Source organism: Mauremys reevesii, linkage group 8, assembly GCF_016161935.1.
Source record: "Mauremys reevesii isolate NIE-2019 linkage group 8, ASM1616193v1, whole genome shotgun sequence".
NCBI classification, from domain to species: Eukaryota; Metazoa; Chordata; order Testudines; family Geoemydidae; genus Mauremys; species Mauremys reevesii.
Window position 1 is genome coordinate 21,004,479 of NC_052630.1, and position 21,344 is coordinate 21,025,822.

The 21,344-nt window shown below is 49.8% G+C and overlaps 1 protein-coding gene across 4 annotated transcripts in view; it reads right to left on the reverse strand.

The window, feature by feature from the left end:
• Positions 1-3,894: 3,894 nt before the first annotated feature.
• SH3TC2 (SH3 domain and tetratricopeptide repeats 2) overlaps positions 3,895-21,344 on the reverse strand; it is a 28,602-nt gene continuing 11,152 nt past the window's right edge. For all 4 annotated transcript variants that reach the window (XM_039485751.1, XM_039485753.1, XM_039485752.1 and 1 more), the window contains 13 exons: positions 21,059-21,202; positions 20,731-20,932; positions 19,884-19,957; positions 18,735-18,930; positions 16,229-16,362; positions 14,650-14,691; positions 12,838-14,547; positions 12,525-12,705; positions 9,898-10,048; positions 7,912-8,034; positions 6,930-7,080; positions 6,046-6,242; positions 3,895-5,840 (listed from right to left, as the gene is read on the reverse strand). In XM_039485751.1, the coding sequence (XP_039341685.1) occupies positions 5,649-5,840; positions 6,046-6,242; positions 6,930-7,080; positions 7,912-8,034; positions 9,898-10,048; positions 12,525-12,705; positions 12,838-14,547; positions 14,650-14,691; positions 16,229-16,362; positions 18,735-18,930; positions 19,884-19,957; positions 20,731-20,932; positions 21,059-21,202 (3,497 nt within the window). In that variant the 3' untranslated portion in view covers positions 3,895-5,648. The remainder of the gene's footprint in view (positions 5,841-6,045; positions 6,243-6,929; positions 7,081-7,911; positions 8,035-9,897; positions 10,049-12,524; positions 12,706-12,837; positions 14,548-14,649; positions 14,692-16,228; positions 16,363-18,734; positions 18,931-19,883; positions 19,958-20,730; positions 20,933-21,058; positions 21,203-21,344) is intronic.

The window sequence follows — 21,344 nt, forward strand, 5'->3', positions numbered from 1 at the left end:
AGAGGCAGCTGGTCCAACCCCCCTGGCCAATGATGAGTGGTTTATAGACTGCAGTCGGCCCCAGGGAGCAGGGACTAGAAGATGACTGGCAGTAGCCACTGAGGCAAGATGGGGGTAGAGGGGTGGGGAGTCCCCTGGAAGGGGAGACCCAGAGACAGAGGGGTTACTGCTGGGGGCAGAACCCTGGTATACAAGGGCACCGGGGTCTGGGAGGGACACTGGGGCCAACGGCAGGCGAGGCATCAGCCGGAAGAGGGTGCTCCAGAAGCTGAAAAAGAGCTAATTCTCTGGACAATCAGCAAGAGGTCCCATGCCAGTGAGTCGTCGCCCTGCCAGAACCTCCCATTAGGAGGGAGAACTTTGAGGACTCCTGGGAGGACAATAGATCTGGATTCTGTTCCTCACTCTTCCACCAACTCGCCGTGTGGCATCGGGCATCTCACTTGTCCCATTCAGGTGGGATTTCGTGCCCTCTTCCTCACAGTGTCTGCCTCTTCCAGGGATGGAACAGAGTCTCCTCTGAGCTGGAACATGGGCCACCTCCACCTTCCAATGCTGTGAAGTCACAAAGCATCTATTCCCTTGCTCTTTGCCCATGATACAGTGTTAATGGCTGGAGGAACACCATGTCTTCACACTCCCTAGGGCACAGACATAGCCTCTGGCATGGTAGCAGGCATCCATGTTGTATCTAGGGAGTGACTGAACTCTCCAAGTTTCATTTTATTTCCACAAAAACAATGAGAAGTCCGGTGGCACCTTAAAGACTAACATTTATTTAGGCCTAAGCTTTCGTGGGTAAACCCCCCCACTTCTTACCCATGAAAGCTTAGGCCCAAATAAATCTGTTAGTCTTTGAGGTGCCACCGGACTCATTGTTTTTGTGGATACAGACTAACACGGCTACCACTCTGATATTTTATTTCCAAGCATTATTATTCCGTTGAATTATCTCTGGCTATCATGACCTCACATCCCGCTAGGAAAGCAGCCCAGATTTGACGGGGTAGTGGGTAAGGGAACTGGTGCTACATGGGACATTCCCAAGAAGAGATTCTTTCTGTTATTTGTTTTTCTCAGGCAGCACAGAATCATTTGCTGTGATTTAAAGGGGCCATGTCAGGTTACAAATCATCGGCCAGATTGTCAGGTAGACCAAATTGGCATGTCTCCATTGACTTCAGTGGAGCTACATTGATTCACACCAGCTGCCGACCTGGCCATTTTTCTCACCTATGTTAGAAATAAGACCTTAGATAATTAACACGGAAAGGAATTTTTTTTTAAAAGGGGAATTTACTTTGCACCAATTATGAGGTTTATTTAATTTCTACAAGAATAAATGCAAACTAAGATAGTGAGACTGTAATCTCTGGAGCTGAAATGATGTCTGCCTGTGTCTGGGCACTACCATACAAATATTAATCAGTAATAATGAAAGATGCAAATAAAGACAAGCATGAGCTGATAAGTGAAAGTGCCTCAGACTAGATGACGCCCGATCTGAAAGTAGCCATTGTGAACTCCAGATGAAATCTAGCCAGGATTAAACCATGGACAGAGCTCTCTCGGGTCCCTCCTTTTGGGGGACATCACTCGTCTTAGCCCCACCATTGTACCCCCACCTGAGGCTCTCTCACTGCCATTGTTGAAAGTGGTTAAAATCAGAAATGCAAAACCCTGTTGCTGAGGCTGTAGGAAGAGTTATTGTCTCTAACGAAAGGAATCTGACAGCATTTGATGTTCCTGCATAAGTGATTTTTCTATGTCCCTCATTTTGGGTCTTTGTTGCACTCTGAGTCCTTTAGCCGGCTGAGAGGCATGACAGAGTGTGTCCTGGAAGAGAAGGCCCCCTTTACAACTCTCTGGAAATACCAATGAGGCTTAAAGTGCTTGCAAGCTACACTACGCTTACCCTACCAGAGTGGTGTGAAGGGATGTCAGTGTAAATGAGAATCAGACTCTTTCATTGTGTTCTTCAGGATGATCTAACCTCCAGCCAGCCCCAAGGCTGGAAGACTCGATGATCTTGAGCCCTGACCCAGGGAGCCCTGCATTTCCCTCCACTTTCAGCTAGAAGAGCTATGAGGAACTCAATGAGGAACCAAAGCTAAAATCCAGATACCATTGTACAGATCCTCAAGTCCTATATTTTCTGTGGAACATCATGGGAAAGCTCTGGAACATCCTCTGTCATCCAAGTGATGTCGACTGCTAGAATTTCCTTACCATGAACAGACACCTGAATAAAAAAACATTTTCGTCCCTCACTAGTCTCATGAACCTTTGTAGTGCACCTACAGTCACTTTTAGGCATTGCCAGGCCAAAGCAATACTAGTGCTTGGCCTCCCATCCCAGGGCACAGCATTCCCTCACCCTTACCGTATCCATACTCTGTGTCCCTCAGAGCCAAAAACTAAGGCAAGGTCCATGCCCCACTCAGCTGGTCTGAGCTCATGAATGAAAAAGAGAGACTTCTTTCATCCCTATATTTCGGACAGCAAAAGAGGCTGGAACTCAACCTCAAATATCTCAGGAGGTTGCTGGCTCAGGCTGGGCAAACTCCACTGAAATTTGAGACTAGAGAGTAAAAAGTAGCGAGAGGAGTGCGGTCTGCTAATGGCTCTTCTAAGAGCCTGCAGTACTTTGGATGGGATTAGGATTTACCATCCCCAAGCTATCCCCAGGGCAGGGGTGACAGGCTGATGGCGTTGTTCACTGGTCACACTCAGGTAAACAAGCAGCAAACAATCCATTGCCATGTTGACAGATGCTCCATACAGCTCAGAGCAAGGAATGAAGTCAGTGTTTGCAAAAAGCATTAGGGCAATAAATGTCATTTGTTTAGGTACGAAAATGCTCTCGACCGTGTCCGCATAAGCCTCTAGTTTTCCAAACATGGAGCCCTCCACAGGTATTCCTGAAGCACTGGGCCTCAGCCTCTTAACCTCGCTCCCTCTCCCACCGCACACACAGCAGTTCCTAAACCCATATCAATTAAAACTGAAAATCTTCCTTGTTTGTTTTCAATCAGGACTCAGAAGTGTCAAGATGGAAGAACTATGATTTATTGCCCTCTAGGGGTGAGACATGGTAAGAAGACAGCCAAGTCATCTACAGTAACTCCTCACTTAAAGTCGTCCCGGTTAACGTTGTTTCATTGTTAGGTTGCTGATCAATTAGAGAACATGCTTGCTTAAAGTTGTGCAATGCTCCCTTATAACGTTGTTTGGCAGCCGCCTGCTTTGTCCACTGCTTGCAGAAAGAGCAGCCCATTGGAGCTAGCCGGTGGGGGCTTGGAACCAGGGTGGATCAGCAGCCCCCCCATCATCTCCCTGCTCCCCTAGGTTCCCTGTGCAGCAGCCGCCCAGCAGGCTATCAATTGCCAGCAGTTCAGTTGTCGCTCCCCCCACTGCCATGTGCTGCTCCTGCCCTCTGCCTTGGAGCTGCTCCCAAGAGGCGGGTGGGGTACACAACAAGCTCAGGACAGAGGGAGCTTGCTGACCGCAGCTGCTGTCTCAACTTGCTGATCTACTTAAAAAGGCAATGTACTTAGAGTGGGGTCAGCATACTTAAAGGGGCAATGTGCATCACACACACACACACACACACACACACACACACGGTGCGTGTCTCTGTCTGCCATGCTGTCTCCCCTCCCGCCATTTGTGCTGCCTTGTAGAGTTTGAGGCTACATTAATAATAATGTGTTAACCCTTGAGGGTTCAGCCGAGTGCTAGTTCATCATTTAGCAGTAAGGCATTCCCTAGGAAATATCCCTCCCTCTTCTATCCTCTGACTTCACCACTTCAACAATCATCATTGCTGTGTATAGTATTACATTGTTTGTTTAAAACTTATACTCTGTGTGTGTGTGTGTATAGTCTTTTGTCTGATGAAAAAAATTCCCTGGAACCTAACTCCCCCCTGTCCCTATTTACATTCATTCTTATGGGGAAATTGGATTCGCTTAACATCGTTTCGCTTAAAGTCACATTTTTCAGGAACATAACACAACGTTAAGAAGGGAGTTACTGTATTGCCAGGTGCTAGGTGTTCAGTAGCACTGTGCGTACTTGGCATTTGCCTACCTGCTTGTTCTGTTGCCACTCTCTAAAGTGTCTTTCTGTATCTCCAGCACCCAGTGCACCTCAAAGCGTCACAGTGAGCCCTGTCCTACTGACCTAACAAAATGCAGAGGGGCTAACTGTTACTACAGGCAACAGTTACTGCTGCTCCTTGTGCAATGCGACGCTGGTTACTTTTCTGCAACATCCAGGCCAAAATCTGACTGTCCCTGTGCAGAGGGGCTGAGGACAGGGAGAAAGAGCTGGGCAGAGAGAAGAGCCTCTTCCACCCCCTCTTCCCAGTAGGCACCACTATTAAGAAAGACCTAGTGCAGGCTCTTGGGAGCTAGTCTGGGTTCCCATCTGACATATTGGTGCAGCACAGCCCCTACGAGGCAAGGCCAATGTGGCTGAGGGGATGGCCCTGGCTCATCATCCGTGTGCACCTGCTGGGGTATGACTGGGGATGCATGTTGCAGCTTTGCACAAAGTGACAGCAAGGGCTGCAGCTTGGCAATCTCCTCACCTGTGCAGGCAGAAGGCCGATGTATGGGCTCCTCCCTCTTCCCATTCATGCTGCAAAGCCAGAATCCTGTCCTACCCTTTGCCTGTGGCTTTCGGGAGGACAGTTCCTCCCCTCCTGCATGGGAAAATGCCATCTATTTACTGTCCCCAGATAGGGGCTGGACTAGCTGTTGGAACATACATCTTGCCTTCCTCTCACTAGAAGGAGTTGGTGGTGCTTTGTAGGAGGGATGCCTTATAATTAACCCTGTGTGCTTGTGACATCTATGTAGCTCATCTGTCCCCTCACAGGAGACAGACTGAACAGAAAATACAGAAATAAATAATACAATTGCTATCGGACAAGTGAAAATACCGCTGGATTAGAGCCAAAGTTCCCACCGATGGCCCCAAAGGCCATTTGCTCAGCCCAAGTCTGTAGGGCTACAGGTGGGAAGGGTGTATTCTCTGAGATGAATGAGCATCAGACTGATGACCATACACAACATTTTCCCACCATTGGGATCAATTTCAGCATGCCTCCTCTCAGATCAGCTGCGTTCTTGGAGTGCCATCTAGTGGCCACTTCCATAACCTCCATCATGTGCATTCCCAAACAATGGACTTTGGTTCCATCCTAGCTCAGGCTGATAACTGAGTTGCCACTTATACCCATGTATACTGCATGTGCTCTACCCATGTAGTAAAGCACATGCAGTGAGGCTGGTCTGGAAGCGGGTATAAACGGTACGGTGGTGGTGGTGTCTCCTACTTTGCTGTTAATGCTAACTGACCAGGCTGGGATGATGATTTCGTCCGGTTTCCAGGTCACCCAAGAGCAAAGCCTGCGAGTGAGCTCAGCGGAAGGTGTCTCGTCCCAAACAGCTGATCTTTCCGTCTGAATGTCTGATGTCTGAGGATAACCTGGTTCGGGAACAGGCCGGGGCACAGGACTATATGTGTGCTGTTTGCTGTTGCTCTGAAGGCACATGGCCGCCCTTCAGCAATGAGGTAAGAAGATAACTTGGTTTGGCTGTTTCCCGTGTTGGAGCATGTGGGTCCCATGAGGTGGCTTCTCAGATGACATGTCCTCCTTCGCTCAGCCACCTGGCCCGATATGTAGCACACCAGTCCGGGCCCTTGTGCCACAGGGGAGCATTGTATATGAGAGCCAGCTTGGCATGAATGGCGCCTTGGAGCTTCTGGTCTCCCAGCTCGGTGGCAGCAGCCAGGGCCAACAGGAAGTAGGCAGCGGCATCGTGTTCATCCTAACCACAAAGGACAAGGGAAAACATGAGGGACTGGTTTGAACTGAACTGGACCAGGGCCCAGTCCCTGGATCTCTGACTGCACTGAAGTGGGACCCCCCTGTTCTAGCAGCTGAATTCCAGGACAGGCATGGGGATACTCTAGTAGATAGTCCAGCAAGACCATTATATTCAGCACTGCACACCATGGAAAGACGCTTCTCACCTTCAGTTTGTGCAGGGTCAGGTTGCCAAGGCGGCAGTAAACCTTGGAATAGTACATGGCCTCTTCAGCACATTGCAGCACCGGAGAGCACAGGGCAAGTGTCTTCAGATAGCAGTCCTCTGCTATCTCATACATCTGCAGGAAATAGTACACCGTAGCCAGGCGGTGAAACGCAACCAGCTCTTGCAACTGATCTCCTGGAAAAAGATATAATGATACTGCAGCCAGCTATAAATCATGCCCATTCCCGGACAACTGAGCACAGAGCCCACAGACCCTGAGGAATTCTGTGCTTCCCAGTCAGGGGAAGGGTGGATATCTGTGAATGAGGGGATGGGTGAGAATGGACATGAAGATGGTCCAGTGGGGACATGGCCATCAACAGGATCATTGTCACCATCGGCACAGGTTAACAGAGGATTAATGCCTCTGTGTATATAATTCACTATATACTTCTCTGGGTATGCCAGGACTGCATGGGCTCTTTCAACACAGGCTGCAGCTAAGAGCTGAATATTGACATTGACAGAAGCAATTCTTGCCCAGGTAAGCTACTTCCAGGCAGGCGGTGAGGAGTCCCATTGGGGAAAGAAGAACCAGGGCAGTGAGGCATCACCACATTACAACCACCCTGAATATCCCAGGCTCTGGCAAAACAACGGTCTCCCCCACGATAGTGTGGGAAAGCCAGGCATTCCATGTGCTTAAAGACAACTTTACCCTGAGACAGGAGAAGACCATCCAGAGCCTTCATTAAACCAGGAGCTTACCTTCCTGGCCAATACATTCAGACAAACTTTTCTCTCTTCCCCCCAACCCACTCACTCTGGAAAAGACATGGGGACAGGCAACTCCTTCTGACGCCTGGGGACTGAACCACTCACCTACACTGCTGCTGAGCCTGGCTGCCAGCGTGGCAAATTCCAGGGCCTTCTCGTAGCCCTGCAGCCCAACGTGCAGCTCTGCCAGCTTATTCAATAGCCGCATCTCTGTCCTGGTGGCCTTCAATTTCCTGGCCAAAGGTACAGCACCTCCCTGGGGAGAGAGGAGAGAATAGCCTACAGCCATCTTGGACAGTTCCAGTTCAAACCCTGCCCTGCACAGAGTAGCCCCAAGGTGCCAGCTAGAGGGGAAGGATGGTGCGGGGGTCAGGGCATGAGCCTGGGACTACAGAAAGCCGGGTTCATTTCCCTGCTCTGCCACAGAGACCTGGTGTGACCTGGGCAAGTTGCTACGTCTCTCTGCCTCAGCCCTTACGAATAGGAGCTAATAACACTTGCCTACCTCTCAGGGGAAAGCCCTTGCAGATGCTATAGTAGCAGGAGCTGTGTAATAACCATAAATGGCTTCTGCCCTCAGCCCAACATACTTGGCACGTTCTGTCCTTGGCTGTTTGCCCTGCCATGAAGCATCCCTACAGCCCACGCACTTTCCACCAGCCGCTGCCCTGCAAGCCTCAGAACTCAGTTCTCCTGGGTACATTGTAATTCTGTGTAAAGACAGCCACGGTTGCTCGGTATATCCTGTGAGCTTCCAGGGAAGCAGCGGCTCAGGCTTCCCAGGAAACCCTGTCCCGTCTCGCAGCTGAGCTCTTACTGAGGCAGCAACTATTGCCAGAGGTGTCTGGGCTTCAGAGCCGGGTTACCTGGTGAATTGTGCCTCTGGCCATGCCCAGCGGGGTGCAATGGTCGTCTTTGCTCTCTCACGCTCGGACACATCCCACCTCCCCACCAACATTTTCCCCTTTCAGCTTCTCTGTTGCCCTTTCTGAATGACTTCACAAAACATGCCGCTTTGCTGGAGATCTCGCTGTGGCCATTTGCACAGTAGGGTCACACTGATGCCAATGCTCTGTGGGGTAGGTACCCTGTAATATTCCACTGCTTGGTGCCTGTTTCGGTTGCCATTGAAAAAGATATCCCCAGCCTCTTCATACAGGTCCATGGCCAAGAACAACTCCCCTGGTTTCAGTGCAGTCTGTATGGCTGCCTGGAAGGAGAAGGACTCAGGGTGAGAGCCTGAAAGAAAAAGCCTGTGAGAGCACCACATTCACACTCTGCGTGATTTTTTCACTATAACAATAAGAAGCATAGGCCCAAGTCTTCAGAGCTGAGAATATGCATAATTTGCATTCTCTGTTGCAGCAGCTATGCATGCAGTTAGGAGACCAACCGGTCATTTGCATTTGGATGCACAGTTACTGCTATGCATGCACAGCTAGCTGTGGCAATTGCATATGTAAGTTACATGCATGCAGTTTTGACATTAGGACCGGAACATAAATTGCCATGCAGCAGTGATGTGCCAGCCTGACATCTCTGGAAACCAAAGACATCTGAATATTATTCAGAGGAAGTGGAGCAGTGCAGCCAGTGACTGGGCAAGCTTTCCCCAGATGCTGCCCTGCCACTGGGCTTCAGCCAGGACTTGGTGGAACCACCTTGAAGGGTCCTGAGGGAATCAAAATCTAGTGAGGGGAAAGAGCGTGTGTAGCTACATTGACATCAGTGGGGCAGCACCCACTTGCTTCAGTGATGAATTTGGCTACAAGGCCCTATTTAGGCCATCTCCCAGCCAGTGCAGGATTGTTCCTTATTGTATGTTTAGTATTATAAATAATCTTCCCTCAGACTGGGAGAGCTGCACAGCTGGGAATTGCTGCCTGACACTCAGCCTATACTTCCCCTTCCTTAATGAGAGGTCACTCTCCACTGCTCATTAAACCCATGGCCTCCCTGCTGAAACCCCCAGCCAGGGCGTTAATTATTACCATTGATGATGGCGCCATTGATCTGCCTGCTGTGCACACCTGACCATCAGGAAATAGGCTGAGGCTGAGGCCACCCATTCGTTACACATAGGTCAATGAGCAGCCATTTGATACTGACAACTTCCAGCCACTACTGTCTAGGTTTAGATTCATGCTGGTGACATAGAGGAGAGAGACGTTCACCCTTGTTACTAGCACTAAGCCCCGTGGTAGCCAGTCCCGCCAGTTTAAAGGGTTTCTGATGCTGTGCATCCAGGCTGTTGCTTTACTGCACATCCTAGCAGCAGATCACACCATTAGCAACTTTCTGCTCTCCTTAGTCTGGGGCTGATGGAAGGAGCATCCTCTTTAAAGGAGATTGCTTCCCAAAAATCAATGTTTCCACCAGAGATTATGGGCTGTTTTTCCCCTTTACTATTCAAATGCTAGAATCACAGAAATTAGAGATGGACAGAACCTACTAGATCATGCTGTCCAGTCCACCCCGTTGGCATGATAGGGTTATTCCCTATTCTACGTGGTCTAACACTTTGTCCTGCCTGTTCTTAATCCTAAACAATGGGGCTTCCACCACTTCCCTTTGGATTTTACTCTTTAGTCTATATGGCTTTCAGTGGGATCTGGGCACCTAACCCGACAATCCCTCTGAAAATCCCAGTTTCTATTCTCACATGCTGAATCCAATGCCTTTCACTCAGGAGGTCACCAAACCCCAGTGGTTGGTGGGAGAGGCTGTGCATGTAACAACTGCTACTCCATACACACCAGTGTGGTCACTTCTCCTTCAGTTGGTGGTTTGCCGGTTAACAGTGAGGTAAGGTGACCAGACAGCAAGTGTGAAAAATTGGGACAGGGGGTGGGGGGTAATAGGTTCCTATAGAAGAAAATGCCCCCAATATAGGGACTGCCCCTATACAATAGGGACATCTGGTCACACTACAGTGAGGGGACCCTCTGCATGGTTGTGATCATCTTGCCAAAGACACTCCTAGCAAACGGGTGGCTGGATGATCGGTAGCCATGCCTATAGATTAATAGCAAAGAGCTGCCATGGCAAACTCTTCCAGCCACCCAAACCCTACCTGGAAGTACATTTCCACCAGCTCATCCTCTTGCAGGAGATAATAGAGCCTCCCAGCCTGCAGCCAGGCCTGAGCTGCTTTGGCTGTCTCCCCCAGGTCGATGAAGATCCTTAAGCTCTGTTTGGTGCAGTCCAGAGACCGTTTCAGGGACCTGTAGGGTTAACAAGTGATCAGTCATTACGGAGAACTGTAAAACCGCAGCTTGGCAAAACATCCTGCATTCCTTCCCCCTTTGTCACAGCCCCATGTGGCCCACCTTCCTTTCGGCCCCCATGCACTAATCCCAAAGGTTACTCCTGTGCAGAGCAAATCGCTGCTGCATGCAGTGGCATAATCCAACTACACGAGCCATGAGCACTTACGCACATCAGCCCTGCAGTCAGCAACATTTGGTTACCCAAACACATCTCTCTCCCATTCACTCCAGCTAATGGGGAACTTCCACTAGCAACAGAGCCTAGGTCCTCTTTCCAGGCCACTAGCGGGCAAACTGACAAGCACTTGAGCGTGTCATTTTTCATCCAGCAGGAGGCAGTGGCATGCAGGTGTACAGTATGGCGGCTCTGCCTCTTTGTTGTCCTTGGGGCTCCCAGATTCCAGCTGTCCTTTTAGTTCAGGGAGGGAACAGTTCACAGGACAGGTGTATGCTTCCTACTTTCCTTCCCCCTGAGCTCACTGTGATCTCGCATGGGCAAGTTAATATCCAGACTACTGCATGACCACATGCCTGGCCAATTAAATGTTCCACAGAGATTGGTGCTAACTCAGTGATACTCAACACGTTTGCCTTTAAAAAACAAAATACTACAGTTGTCTGGCAAACTCTACACGCCTCTCTGTCCCCTCTGGCCTCATCTGTTCAAGAAATTCAGAGGTGACTTGATTACAGAGTATAATACCTTCCTGGGGAGAAAACAGTGGGTATTAAAAGGCTCTTTAATCTAGTGGATTAAACAACAAGAACCAATGTCTGGAAGCTGAAATCAGACAAATTCAGATTAGAAATAAGGTGCTAATTTTGAACAAGGAGGGGGATTCACCATTGGAACAAACTACCAAGGGAAGTGGTGGATTCTCCATCACTTGATGTCTTCAAACGAAGACTGGGTGTCTTTCTGGAAACTCTGTTTTAATCAACACCAAGTTATTTGGCTCAATCTAGGAGTAACGGTGAAATTCTCTGGCCTGTGATTCACAGGAGGTCAGACGGGTCCTGATCTAATGGTCCTTGACAGCCTTCAAATCTATGCCTCAAGAAATAGAACCTCTACAGAGTCAGCCAAGGAACAAGTATTTGATAATGGGCTCTTTGATCTAGCAGACCAAGTTTCAGTGCAATCTTGACAGATTCTTACTGGAAATAAGGTGTAAATTTTTAACAGGGAAACACCTCCTAGGGGAAATACCTGGCTTCCAGTGCCCCTCGATGCACAGACAGATTAATAGATTCCCAGGCCAGAAGAGCCCATTGTGATCAGCTAGTCTGGCCTCCTGTATAACATTAGATTTTCTCCTAAGAAATATGCTGTTGTTCATCAGGAACGATTTGTGGGGAGTTCTCTGGCCTGTGTTATACAGGAGGCCAGACTAGCTGATCACAATGGGCTCTTCTGGCCTGGGAATCTATTAATCTGTCTGTGCATCGAGGGGCACTGGAAGCCAGGTATTTCCCCTCGGACGTGTTTCCCCCTAGAATTTGCACCCTCAGTTGATCTGATAGAGCTCTGAGCCTATTGATCTCTGTGGCATGATGCAAGGCCCATCAGATTTTTGCTGAACGGTATTTAGAGTGTCAGAGGCTGAATTCCTACTGTGGTTAGGGACAGCGACTAAGTCCTAAAAAAAGAAGTGCTGGAACACACTTCCAGTACTTCTGGTACTGTCACTCAGTAATGGAAGTACTGGAGCACCAAAAGAAAAAAAAACAGTGCCAGAACAGCGTTCTGGAGTGTCCAGCATGACTCGAGCCCTGGTTAGGGAACCCCTTTTGGTTGACATTGAGCCAAATTCCTCCCTAGCTTGAGTCCACTGGAGTCAGCAGAGTTACAGAAAGGGTGGATCTGACCCAGAGCCAGTTCAGTTGGTTATAACTCACCTGTTTGTACTAAGCTCTCTTTATTGCATAAGATGCTCCTATCACAGCCTCTTGAGGAGATGCTTATTAAAATTTTCACTCTGTAGCCTGTGTGCCAGGTCAGTGCAAGGCTGCCAGCTCTTACAACCTCAGGCAGTATGCAAGAGATAAGGCACTGTGTGCATTTCCATGTGCTTCAAATATCAGGAACCACTACCTGTTTTAAATCCTATCACATAGTGGTCACCATTAAAATTCCAACGTTTGCCAAGTTACCATATGGTTGTATCTGTAATTAAACCATTTCCCCCTTTACTTACAATATGAGATATCGGCAGAGATGGTGTAGTAAAAGCTAGCAAATGTTGCCTTTTCCATGACTTTTGTTGATAGAGTGTGAGGCACAGTAAGTGTTATGACACCATATAATTGCTCCTTCTTCATGGCCCACTGGAGACCCTGCCCTGTACATCTGAGAGGAAGCTGTTGGTCTTAAGCAGAGACTCCCAACCAGCAACCTCTGCAATGGGTATGGCCATGGGACTTGACTTACTTGGGTATGCCTAGAGTCTGGTAGAGCCGGCTGAGGGTCTGCAGGACTTTCCCTTCTATTTCTCTGTCCCGGAGCTGCTGTGCCAGGGATACCCAGTGCTCATGGTAGGTAATGCAGGCCCCGAGATTTGGGGATACTTTGCTGTAGAAATGGCAGAGGGACTCAGTGATATGAAGCTGACCTGTATGGTATGGGGAGGGGGTACGATTAAATGGGGTACATTAGAGATCTAAGAAGATGCAGCAGAAAGGCAGGCATGTACCTTCTCTGTATACCCTCCTCCCCCAGCAAAACCCCTAATTAATATACTCACTCTTCACATTGTGTGACTTCAGGGCAAACACCAGTGCCAGCTCATAACAGAGTTTGCTGTCTTCTATCCTGTGCCTGCTCACCATGGCCTGTGCCAGCCACAGCAGGACCTGCACCAGCTCTGTCTCTGCATCTTCCCCACCCTGGAGTTCAAAGTACAGTTGAAGAGACTGAAGGAAGTAGCTCTCAGCCAGCTGGGTCGCCCTGCACGAGAGAGTCAGATGTCCAAGGTTGGCCAGGGCAATAGCCTGGTTCCGCCTGTTCCCAGTCTCCTTGGCTTTGTTTAAGGCCCATAGGTAATTCTCTGCTGCCTTCTTCACCTGTCCTTCTTCTTTGAGGGCAATGGCCAAGAGGTTGTGAACTGCCCCATCCTGAGTAACACTGTCTGTCTCGCGCAGAGAAGGCAGGAGCCGCAACATGATCTCCCTAGCCTTAGCCGGCTGGCTGGCCAGAACATACATCCACCCCAAGGAGAGGGAAGATTCAAAGGCCTCTTCCTCACTCATCAGCCTGCCAAGGGCTACAGCTCTGGCCGAGTAATAAAGTGCTCCATCTAACATGCCATGCTGGAGGTACATTTTGGACAAGACGGAACACAGGGTCTTCTGCATGGACACAGCTCCACTCTCATGGGAGAAGGTCAATGCATGCCTGAGATATAGGCAAGCAATTGCTGGGATGCTGCTCCTGCCCAGCTGGCTTCCCAAGAGCTTGGAGGTATTTTGGAGGACTAAGCCAGCTCTCCATATGGGTGTCGGTGCCCCCTTTATGCCACTGGGAACAAACAGCCTGGTGGAAGCCAACGTGATGTGCGGCAAGTACTTCTTGTCATAGAGGTAGCTCAGGATAGGGGTGGTGTCCAAGCATGTGGCACTGGAGTCCTGGCTGGAGAAGCAGGTAGAGAGGAACTGAAGGCGCTCCACAAAGGGCAGGACCTCGTCATATTTGCCCAACTGCAGGAAAAGCTTGACAACAAGAAAGCAGGCTCGGGCCTCCAAGGGGGCATTGCCCACGATGATGGCTTCCCTCAGGACGTACTTCACAACCTCCAACTCGTTCTCGGAGCTGAAACAGTGTACAGGCAAGCAGGTCAGCAGGGCCGCTGCTTTCCCCAGCATGGAGGAGAACTTGTGCCTCATCTTCTGCTTCAGGTAGATGGCGGCAAGGTTCACATGCAGTGCAGCCAGTAGGGGCAGGTCATCAAACCCCTTGTCCATGACACTCATGGCTTCTTCAAAATAGACTCGGGCTTGGGAGAACTTTACCCTCTTGATGCACATTCTGCCCAGAAGGAAACAGAGCCTGATGTGAGCCCAGCCTAGGTGAGTCCTCTTGGCACAGTTTCTGGAGGTCTCAAGGTACAAGACCAGTTTGTCCTCATCGGAGAAGCCATAAAAAGTGGAGCGGAGGAAGGAAAAGGAGAGGTCATAGAGGCTTTGGAAAGGGGCCACATAGCACCCTTGGTTAAGGAAGGTCAGTATGGGATCAAAGACTTCAGAGTCGTCCATGTGCCCAGCGTTCAGGTCAATAAAGAACTTGGGGTCATCGAGGTCATATGGCTCCTGCAGAAGAAATTCTTCCAGAGAAGTGGGGGGTGCTTCGCCCTCTGGGCTAGACTGCTCTGAGTTGCTAGGTGTGGACAGGCCGTCTGCAGCAGCTTCCCCAAAGGTCTTGAACAGCTGGACATCCTTACACCCCTGGAGAGCAGCCTCTGAAAGGGACATATAGACCACAGAGAAATGTTTCCACACATGGAGATTCTTCCTCCAAAGCCAGCGGAACAGAGTACATCTCCCCATTCACATTTACTCACCAGATGGCCCTCCTGGGAATGCGGCTGTGGGTTCGAAACCAGCTACATATCCAACAGAAATAAAACATGGTCAGTGCTAGCAGCCAGAGGCAAGTGCTGTAACTGCAAAACCTGTCCTGGAAGGGTTCCGCTGCCCTCTCTCCAGGATGCTGAATCTTAGCTAAACTATCGTGTTCTGACTCAAGGGAGTGGATTTATTTCTATATTCATACTCCACATTCAGCTAGAATTTCAATTCCCTGCCCCACATCCTGAAGGGCTGGGATCAAAGCAAGAACATGGAGAACAGTTCCCAAATGCTGGACGGTAGCAGGGTTTTTTTGATTGGGTATTGGCAACACACAGGAAACGAGAGGGTCTCATCTTCTGTGGCTCAAGATTTTATCAATGCCATCTCTCACTGACAATGAGGCACTCCAGGGAGCAAATTGCTAGTGGAGGGGGCGGGGGCTAATGTACTTTCTGGGGATCAAGCCTGTCTTCACTCTCATTATGTATGCAACACCCTCACTCCTAGAGGCTTGCTATTAGGGGACACACATGCTCTGCCTTTCACACTCCTTTTCGCATACTCTGGACATGGCAGGTGGTGCATTTAAGGGTAATTGCCTTGTGTGTCCAGAAAAGTGTCCTTTAAAGCACAAAGCTAGAAGGCAAGAGTTTATAATGCTGCAGCTCTCTTGCCTCCCATCTGAAGTGCTTTACAGACATTAATGGATTAAACCTCCCAAACCATGGTAGAGGTAGCTAAATAGTCTTATCTCCATTTTTTAGTTGGGGGGACTGAGGCTGCAAGGTTAGGTATCTTGCCAAAAGATCACCCACCAAGCACTGGGAATAGAACCTGGCTCCCAGCCCCCTGCCCTAGCAAGAAGTCACTTCTGTTCACTTTAGCCATTTAACCATCTCAGAATCCCACCGCAAGCCCAGAAATGCTGGGCTAGAGAGCAGAAGTGGCGGCGTCTCTGCTCACACACATTGTGTTTCCCACTTGACAAGAAAATCCTTTGAATTCTTTTTGCCTCTCAACATTTAGTCCTTTTGAAAGAGCTTCACTAATTCATCCAATCCCGGCAGGCTGGGCCCATCTCCCAAAGGAAATGCCTCAAACCAAGAGAAGGACATTTACTGTGGGCTACGGTGCAGCATTAGTGCCTACACGCTGGTTACCCAAGGCCGGGACCAGTTAAGTGCAGCAGTCTCTACTGGCGAGTTACAGTTTAGAATCATAGAATCATAGATTATTAGGGTTGGAAGGGACCTCAAGAGATCATCTAGGATGACCCTGCCTGAACCAGTCCTGGAATCAGATGAGGGAAGCACTCTCTCAAGTTACAGGTTGTGTTAACAAGGCCCAGTTCTCGTAGGTCCTGAAGCAGGCAGGTCTGGATGGAGACCTCCCTATAACCCCTAGGATTTGACCGAGACACGGACCCTCCTGTGGGCACTTAGCACCTCATTTCCCCCTTGAAGGTCTGAATGGGGTATAAGTCAGAGAGCTTGCTAGAGACTGCCAGATTGGGCCCCGTGTAAGGAGAGACAGGGCTGCAGCACCAAGGAGGCAGCTGGGGACACTCACCAAGCCTGTACACAGAGGTGATGTCTGTGCGGGCCAGGTCCTCGAGGAGGCTGGCGTAGTGTTGCTCGCTGCCATTGCCCGGGAGGAGAAGGGAGGATTTCTCTTCTTCACTTAGAAACACTGAACATTTTCCCCTGTGTTTGGGGCACAAACCATTGGGAATCAGCCAGTGCAGGTCTCCCATGCCACCCGCTCCTTATCCTCCCCACCCCCTGCCACAGCTCTACCATGGGGCAGAGATAGGGCTCCCAACCCCTCTACCGCCATCAGAGCTCTGTCATGGCTGGATTCAGGAGCCCAGCTCCCCTCCCCCATCAGAGCGCTGCCATGGGAACACAACGGGGCTCTCGGCCTTACTTGCCTCCCACACCCTGCATCCCATCCCTAGGCAAATCCTGCCAGTGGAGCTGTGTCCTGGAGCTGAGGCAGGGCTGCCAAGCCCACCTCCAGCAGTGCTCCACCACAAACTGGTGGCAGGGAGCCTTGGTCCTGAGCAGCATCCAGGAGAGGAGGCCAGGCTCTGAATAACCCCACCTTATTGCACCACTTCCCAGGTGAAGGCCAGGCCCCTAAGCAGCTGGAGTGGAGGTAGAGAATGCCAGTCTGGCTATGCAGCAGGACTGGGCTCACGGAAGGAGATAGGCTCCCTCTGCCCTGCTCCCTCTGCCCTGCCCACATCCAGGAGTGCTGTGCTGGGGTGCACAGGCAGACTCCTCCCCACTCCCAACACATACCCAGGGTGAGGTGCAAAAAGCCTTATAGAGAAAAGGAAGCTCCACTGTAACAATGCTTTCACCAGCCAGCAGCAAGAGCAGGAGCAAAGGGAAGGATCTGGTTTTTAACAGGAGCGTGGCCCTTTACAGAGGAAGGAAAATCTGCCCTAAGTGAGACAAGAACCTTTGCAGAATATAAGCAATCAGCAAGCCTGGAGCGTACGCCTACATTGGAGGTGTAATTTCCAGCTCAGATAGAGGTCCGTGCACTCACTTTGACTGAGCTAGCGTGCTAGAAACGGTAGTGGAGGCGTGGCAGGAGGGGCTAGCCACCAGCAAAGGTACCTGGGATCTCAGACAGGACAACAATGGCACGCCTTGGCTGCACGACTGAACACAGCTGCAGAAGCCCAAGGCTTTGTTTGTGCAATCTTCCTGTCTCATGTACAGGCGTCATACCCAGTCAGGCCAATGGGGCCGCATGTGGAGGACAAATTCTCTGCCCAAGACTCGCAGTTTGGGGGAGCAACACCTCCCCCTCCCCTCTCCCGAATCTACACCCATGGTATGAGGCACTCCATTTAGCACTTTTATGTGTGTTTTTAATAGGGCTGTTCTTATTTGCCTCTGGGAGCCACTTCTGGAGTAGAAAAAAACATGCAGTCTGGTTTCCTCACAGGGCTTCCACCAACTAGGCAAAGAAAGCCACAAGGAGACAAGATCTTGAGTTACCCCATCCCCAGAAATGGCTGCCTGAGGCACTGGAAAGCCTGTGAAAAACACCCAAATGCTAATTATATGAACCTGCAGCCCCTGTACCGGTATCTCTAGTTGGAGCCTACGTCCCACAGAGCCCACTGCCAAGGGCTGTACGGAGTAAGGGGGTTGCTGCCTGCCTCGTCTGGTGGCTCTTGCCTTTTCCTTTTGATGGTGTTGGAGCGGGTGTTTAAGGTCACTCAGCATGGAGCTGTGACAAAGTGGCTGCATTCTCCTGCAGGTGGGCACAGGAAGGAGGCCGGAGAAAAGAACTCTCTTGAGCGCTCTCTTCTGCCTCCTTCGGGCTCATGGTGTATCGCCATAAGAGGAACCTGCAGCCTCTTTGACAAAGCTACGTGGCCAATAAACATTTACAACTGATATTAAAAGGGTGGAAAGGAGCCAATTGTTGTGTGACGCTGAGATGGGGAGGAGGAGCAGCACAAACCTATAAAACAAACCAGAGCCTAGAATAGTACCTGTTCTTAGCAGGCACGAACAGCCAGTCTGAGAACTACCTGAGACAAGGGAAAAGCGACAGCTGACATACCTTGCCCCATTTCAAGTGGCTAATGTGGGATGCAGCACCACTCAGGTTTGGCCTGTCTGCCCCTGTGGAGGTGGAAGGGCAGCTGGATGGCGCTGTGACCCCATGCGCCAGGCTGCAACACCACTCGGTTTGGGGTCCTCTCAAACAGGGTTACCAGGTCCCTTTCCCCCCAACGCCCAGGGTGGTCCTGAATGTAGGAAATGTTCCCTTCAACTGGGACCAGGGGCTTGAGGGGGCTCAAAGCAGGACAGTCCCGTGAAACCCAGGACTTTGAGGAGGTCTGAGCTAAGTCTGTTCTAAGTAGAGACTCCTTCAGTCCATTTATTGTTTGGAGGGAGAACCTGGTTTCTGAGCACACCTGGGATGGAATAGAGATGTGGCCCCTGCAAGAAAACTGGGATTTCTGTACGTACCTGGAATGGCTCTAAGTCACCCCTTCCCTCCCTCCTTCCCCAGGAGTTTGTCTGGAATGTAGCAACATACTTACAGAGGTTCACAAGTCTCTGCCGCTATGTGTTTGCTCTGGACAAAGCCAATGGTCCCACTGCTTGTGGATTTCCCCACAAACCACTGCAGTCCTGGTATAAGAAAACCAACAACCTCTATGCTGTCTCCCTTGGAGAAACTCAGTTCATCCCATCCTCTCCCTCTGTGATCCTCTGTGGCCGTGCACCGCCCCTTGCCTGAGAAACAAAGAGAAACAATCTGATTTCAGTGGGTTGGCCCAATTGCTAAGCATATTTGGACCTTCCCTCGTTGGAAGTGGGGTGGTCAATAAGAGATCATTCTTATGCAGTGGATGAAAACAGGATCCCGTTGTTCCTGATTGATTTGCTCCTCTTTGTGGTTTCTGTGAAGATGCTTGTGATATCAAGGAGAGGGAGGATTAAGCAATAAAAGCAGATCAGACGCCTGATGGACAAAGACCAAAATCCTTGCAGATAACCCCAATAATGAAGACTGGTGGGGGAAATTAAATGCATGGTGCTCTGCGTCATACTGCTCACAGCAGAACTGACTCTGCATAGAACAGAGTTTGCCAGAGATGTCCGTGAATGTTTCATGGTCTGACTTGCAGGTAGGCATGTACTTGCACCCAGTTATGTGTCTAATTTGTACATGCAGTTACCATACCCAAGAGGAGGCAAATGCCCAGAACTGACTATGTGCAAACACGCTCACTCAGTTGCTGTATGGTGTTGCAGGGATTGCAGGCACAAGTTTGGTGTGCTATGGCGTGTGCACTTCTGTGTGTCTAATTGTTTAAAATTCAGGCCCTACAGGACCAAAGGAAACAGAGGCACTAGAGAGAAAAGAGAATAAAAGAAAGGTGGAAAAGGCAGGGAAAAATATAAGAGGATGCCGCAGGCTGTTGGTAGCTCTTTCTGCCCTAGGCTGTTAAGGTCAGCCTTTCAAAGCACATACTATCTCAAGGTCCCATGCAGAATACTGGAGAACCTGAAGATGCTGCTTTTCTCTCCTCCGTTGCTTCTTGCAACTTAAGTGTCACTCTTGGAGCAAGAGAGATGTACCTTGTGCATCTGTGGGAGAAGCCCTTCCATAGCTGACCCCAGCATTGTAAAGGCCATGGTGGCCTCATGTTGGAAAGATTGCATTATTAAAAAGGTGTACACACCAATTGGCTGAGAGGTTGACCCGCTGATCTCCTTGGAGATGCCGCAGCTCATTGGATTGTTCTTCAGAAACCACCTAAACAGAGGAAACCCTGGGTAAACACATCAGTTCTCTCTGAGAATGGTTCACTTGATAAATGTTAGTGTTCTCAGTCCACTAGCCCTATTTGTCAAGGAGAAGGTCAGATGGGTACCAAAAGTGCTTTGGGACCCTTAGGGAGCAGGAGCTCACATGGCACATGTCCAGTGCTGCCAATCCACTAACCCTGGGCATGCCATATTGCTAGGGGGTAGTATGTAAGAAGCGCAGGTACAGGCATCTGAGTGACCCTTGTATAGCACATAAAATGCCACCCACTTAAAAGCATGATGAATTTCACAGGCTGTGGAGGGGAGTTTCGTTGAGCAAGTACAATGGTTGCTGAGAGTGATGCCCATGTCACGACGGCTTAGCCAGGTATCTGTCATGAGGGACCATAATATTAACAGTAATTCCTCAACAGCCAGCCACTGGGGCAGCCTTCAACTTCAGCCAACTTTACGTAAACCTTGGGCTGTACTTTTCCTCCCAGTTACACCAGCTTAAATCAAGAGTAAGTCCACTGAAGTCAAAGGACCAACATCAGTATAAAAACAGAGTGAGGCCAGAATTAAACCCTTGATCTTACAAACGTGCTGAAATTCTAGACCACTACTGTTCAGGCACAAAGGGCTGCCCCATCACACTCAGCGATAAGAGTGATTTGGTGCTGCCCTGGCAATAGGGACCCTGAATGTGCCATGATCAGGAACAAACGTTGGGTGGGCAGCACAGCCCTTTGGGTAGAACATCACAGCCAGTGTACTTACTGGTAAAATGGGTGGGACAGTGGCTGTATGGCTGCCACAGCCACCAGGCCTCGCTGACCTGTCAATAAGGACATCCCTTCCCATTTTGATTCTTTCCCAATGTCCTTCACATGGACTAGTTCGTTCTCGTGGAGCTTTAAGTTTTCCTCTCCCCCCTCCATTGGTTGAAGCACATTGAGCACTGCTCTGGAAAAGAAGTGACCTGCAAACAGAAGCAGGGAAGCAATTAGCAGTGTTCCTTTAATATCTGGAACCCAGAATGGCTCTGCACCCTCTAAACCACAATCCTGCTGGGATGCATGTCCCCAGATGGGCAGTTGCTTCTCACCTTCCTGGAGTAGCAGACCCAGGTACATGGTGGCCAAGTGATCTTCATCTACAGTAATTCTGATCTCAGTGTCTTCTACCAAAGAACAGTTCAGCCAGTACCCGTGGTCGAAGAGAAGATGCTCCAAACAGCAAGCCACGTAGCCTTATAAACCGAAGAAAGAACACAGTCTAAACACACTCCTTTTCCATATACTCCTAGTCTGTAAAAGGACAAAGTCCTGTTTCTGCCATCCATTAGAGCAGCTGTTTGCAATCAGTGCGGCAACAGCCTCTTTGGTGACGAT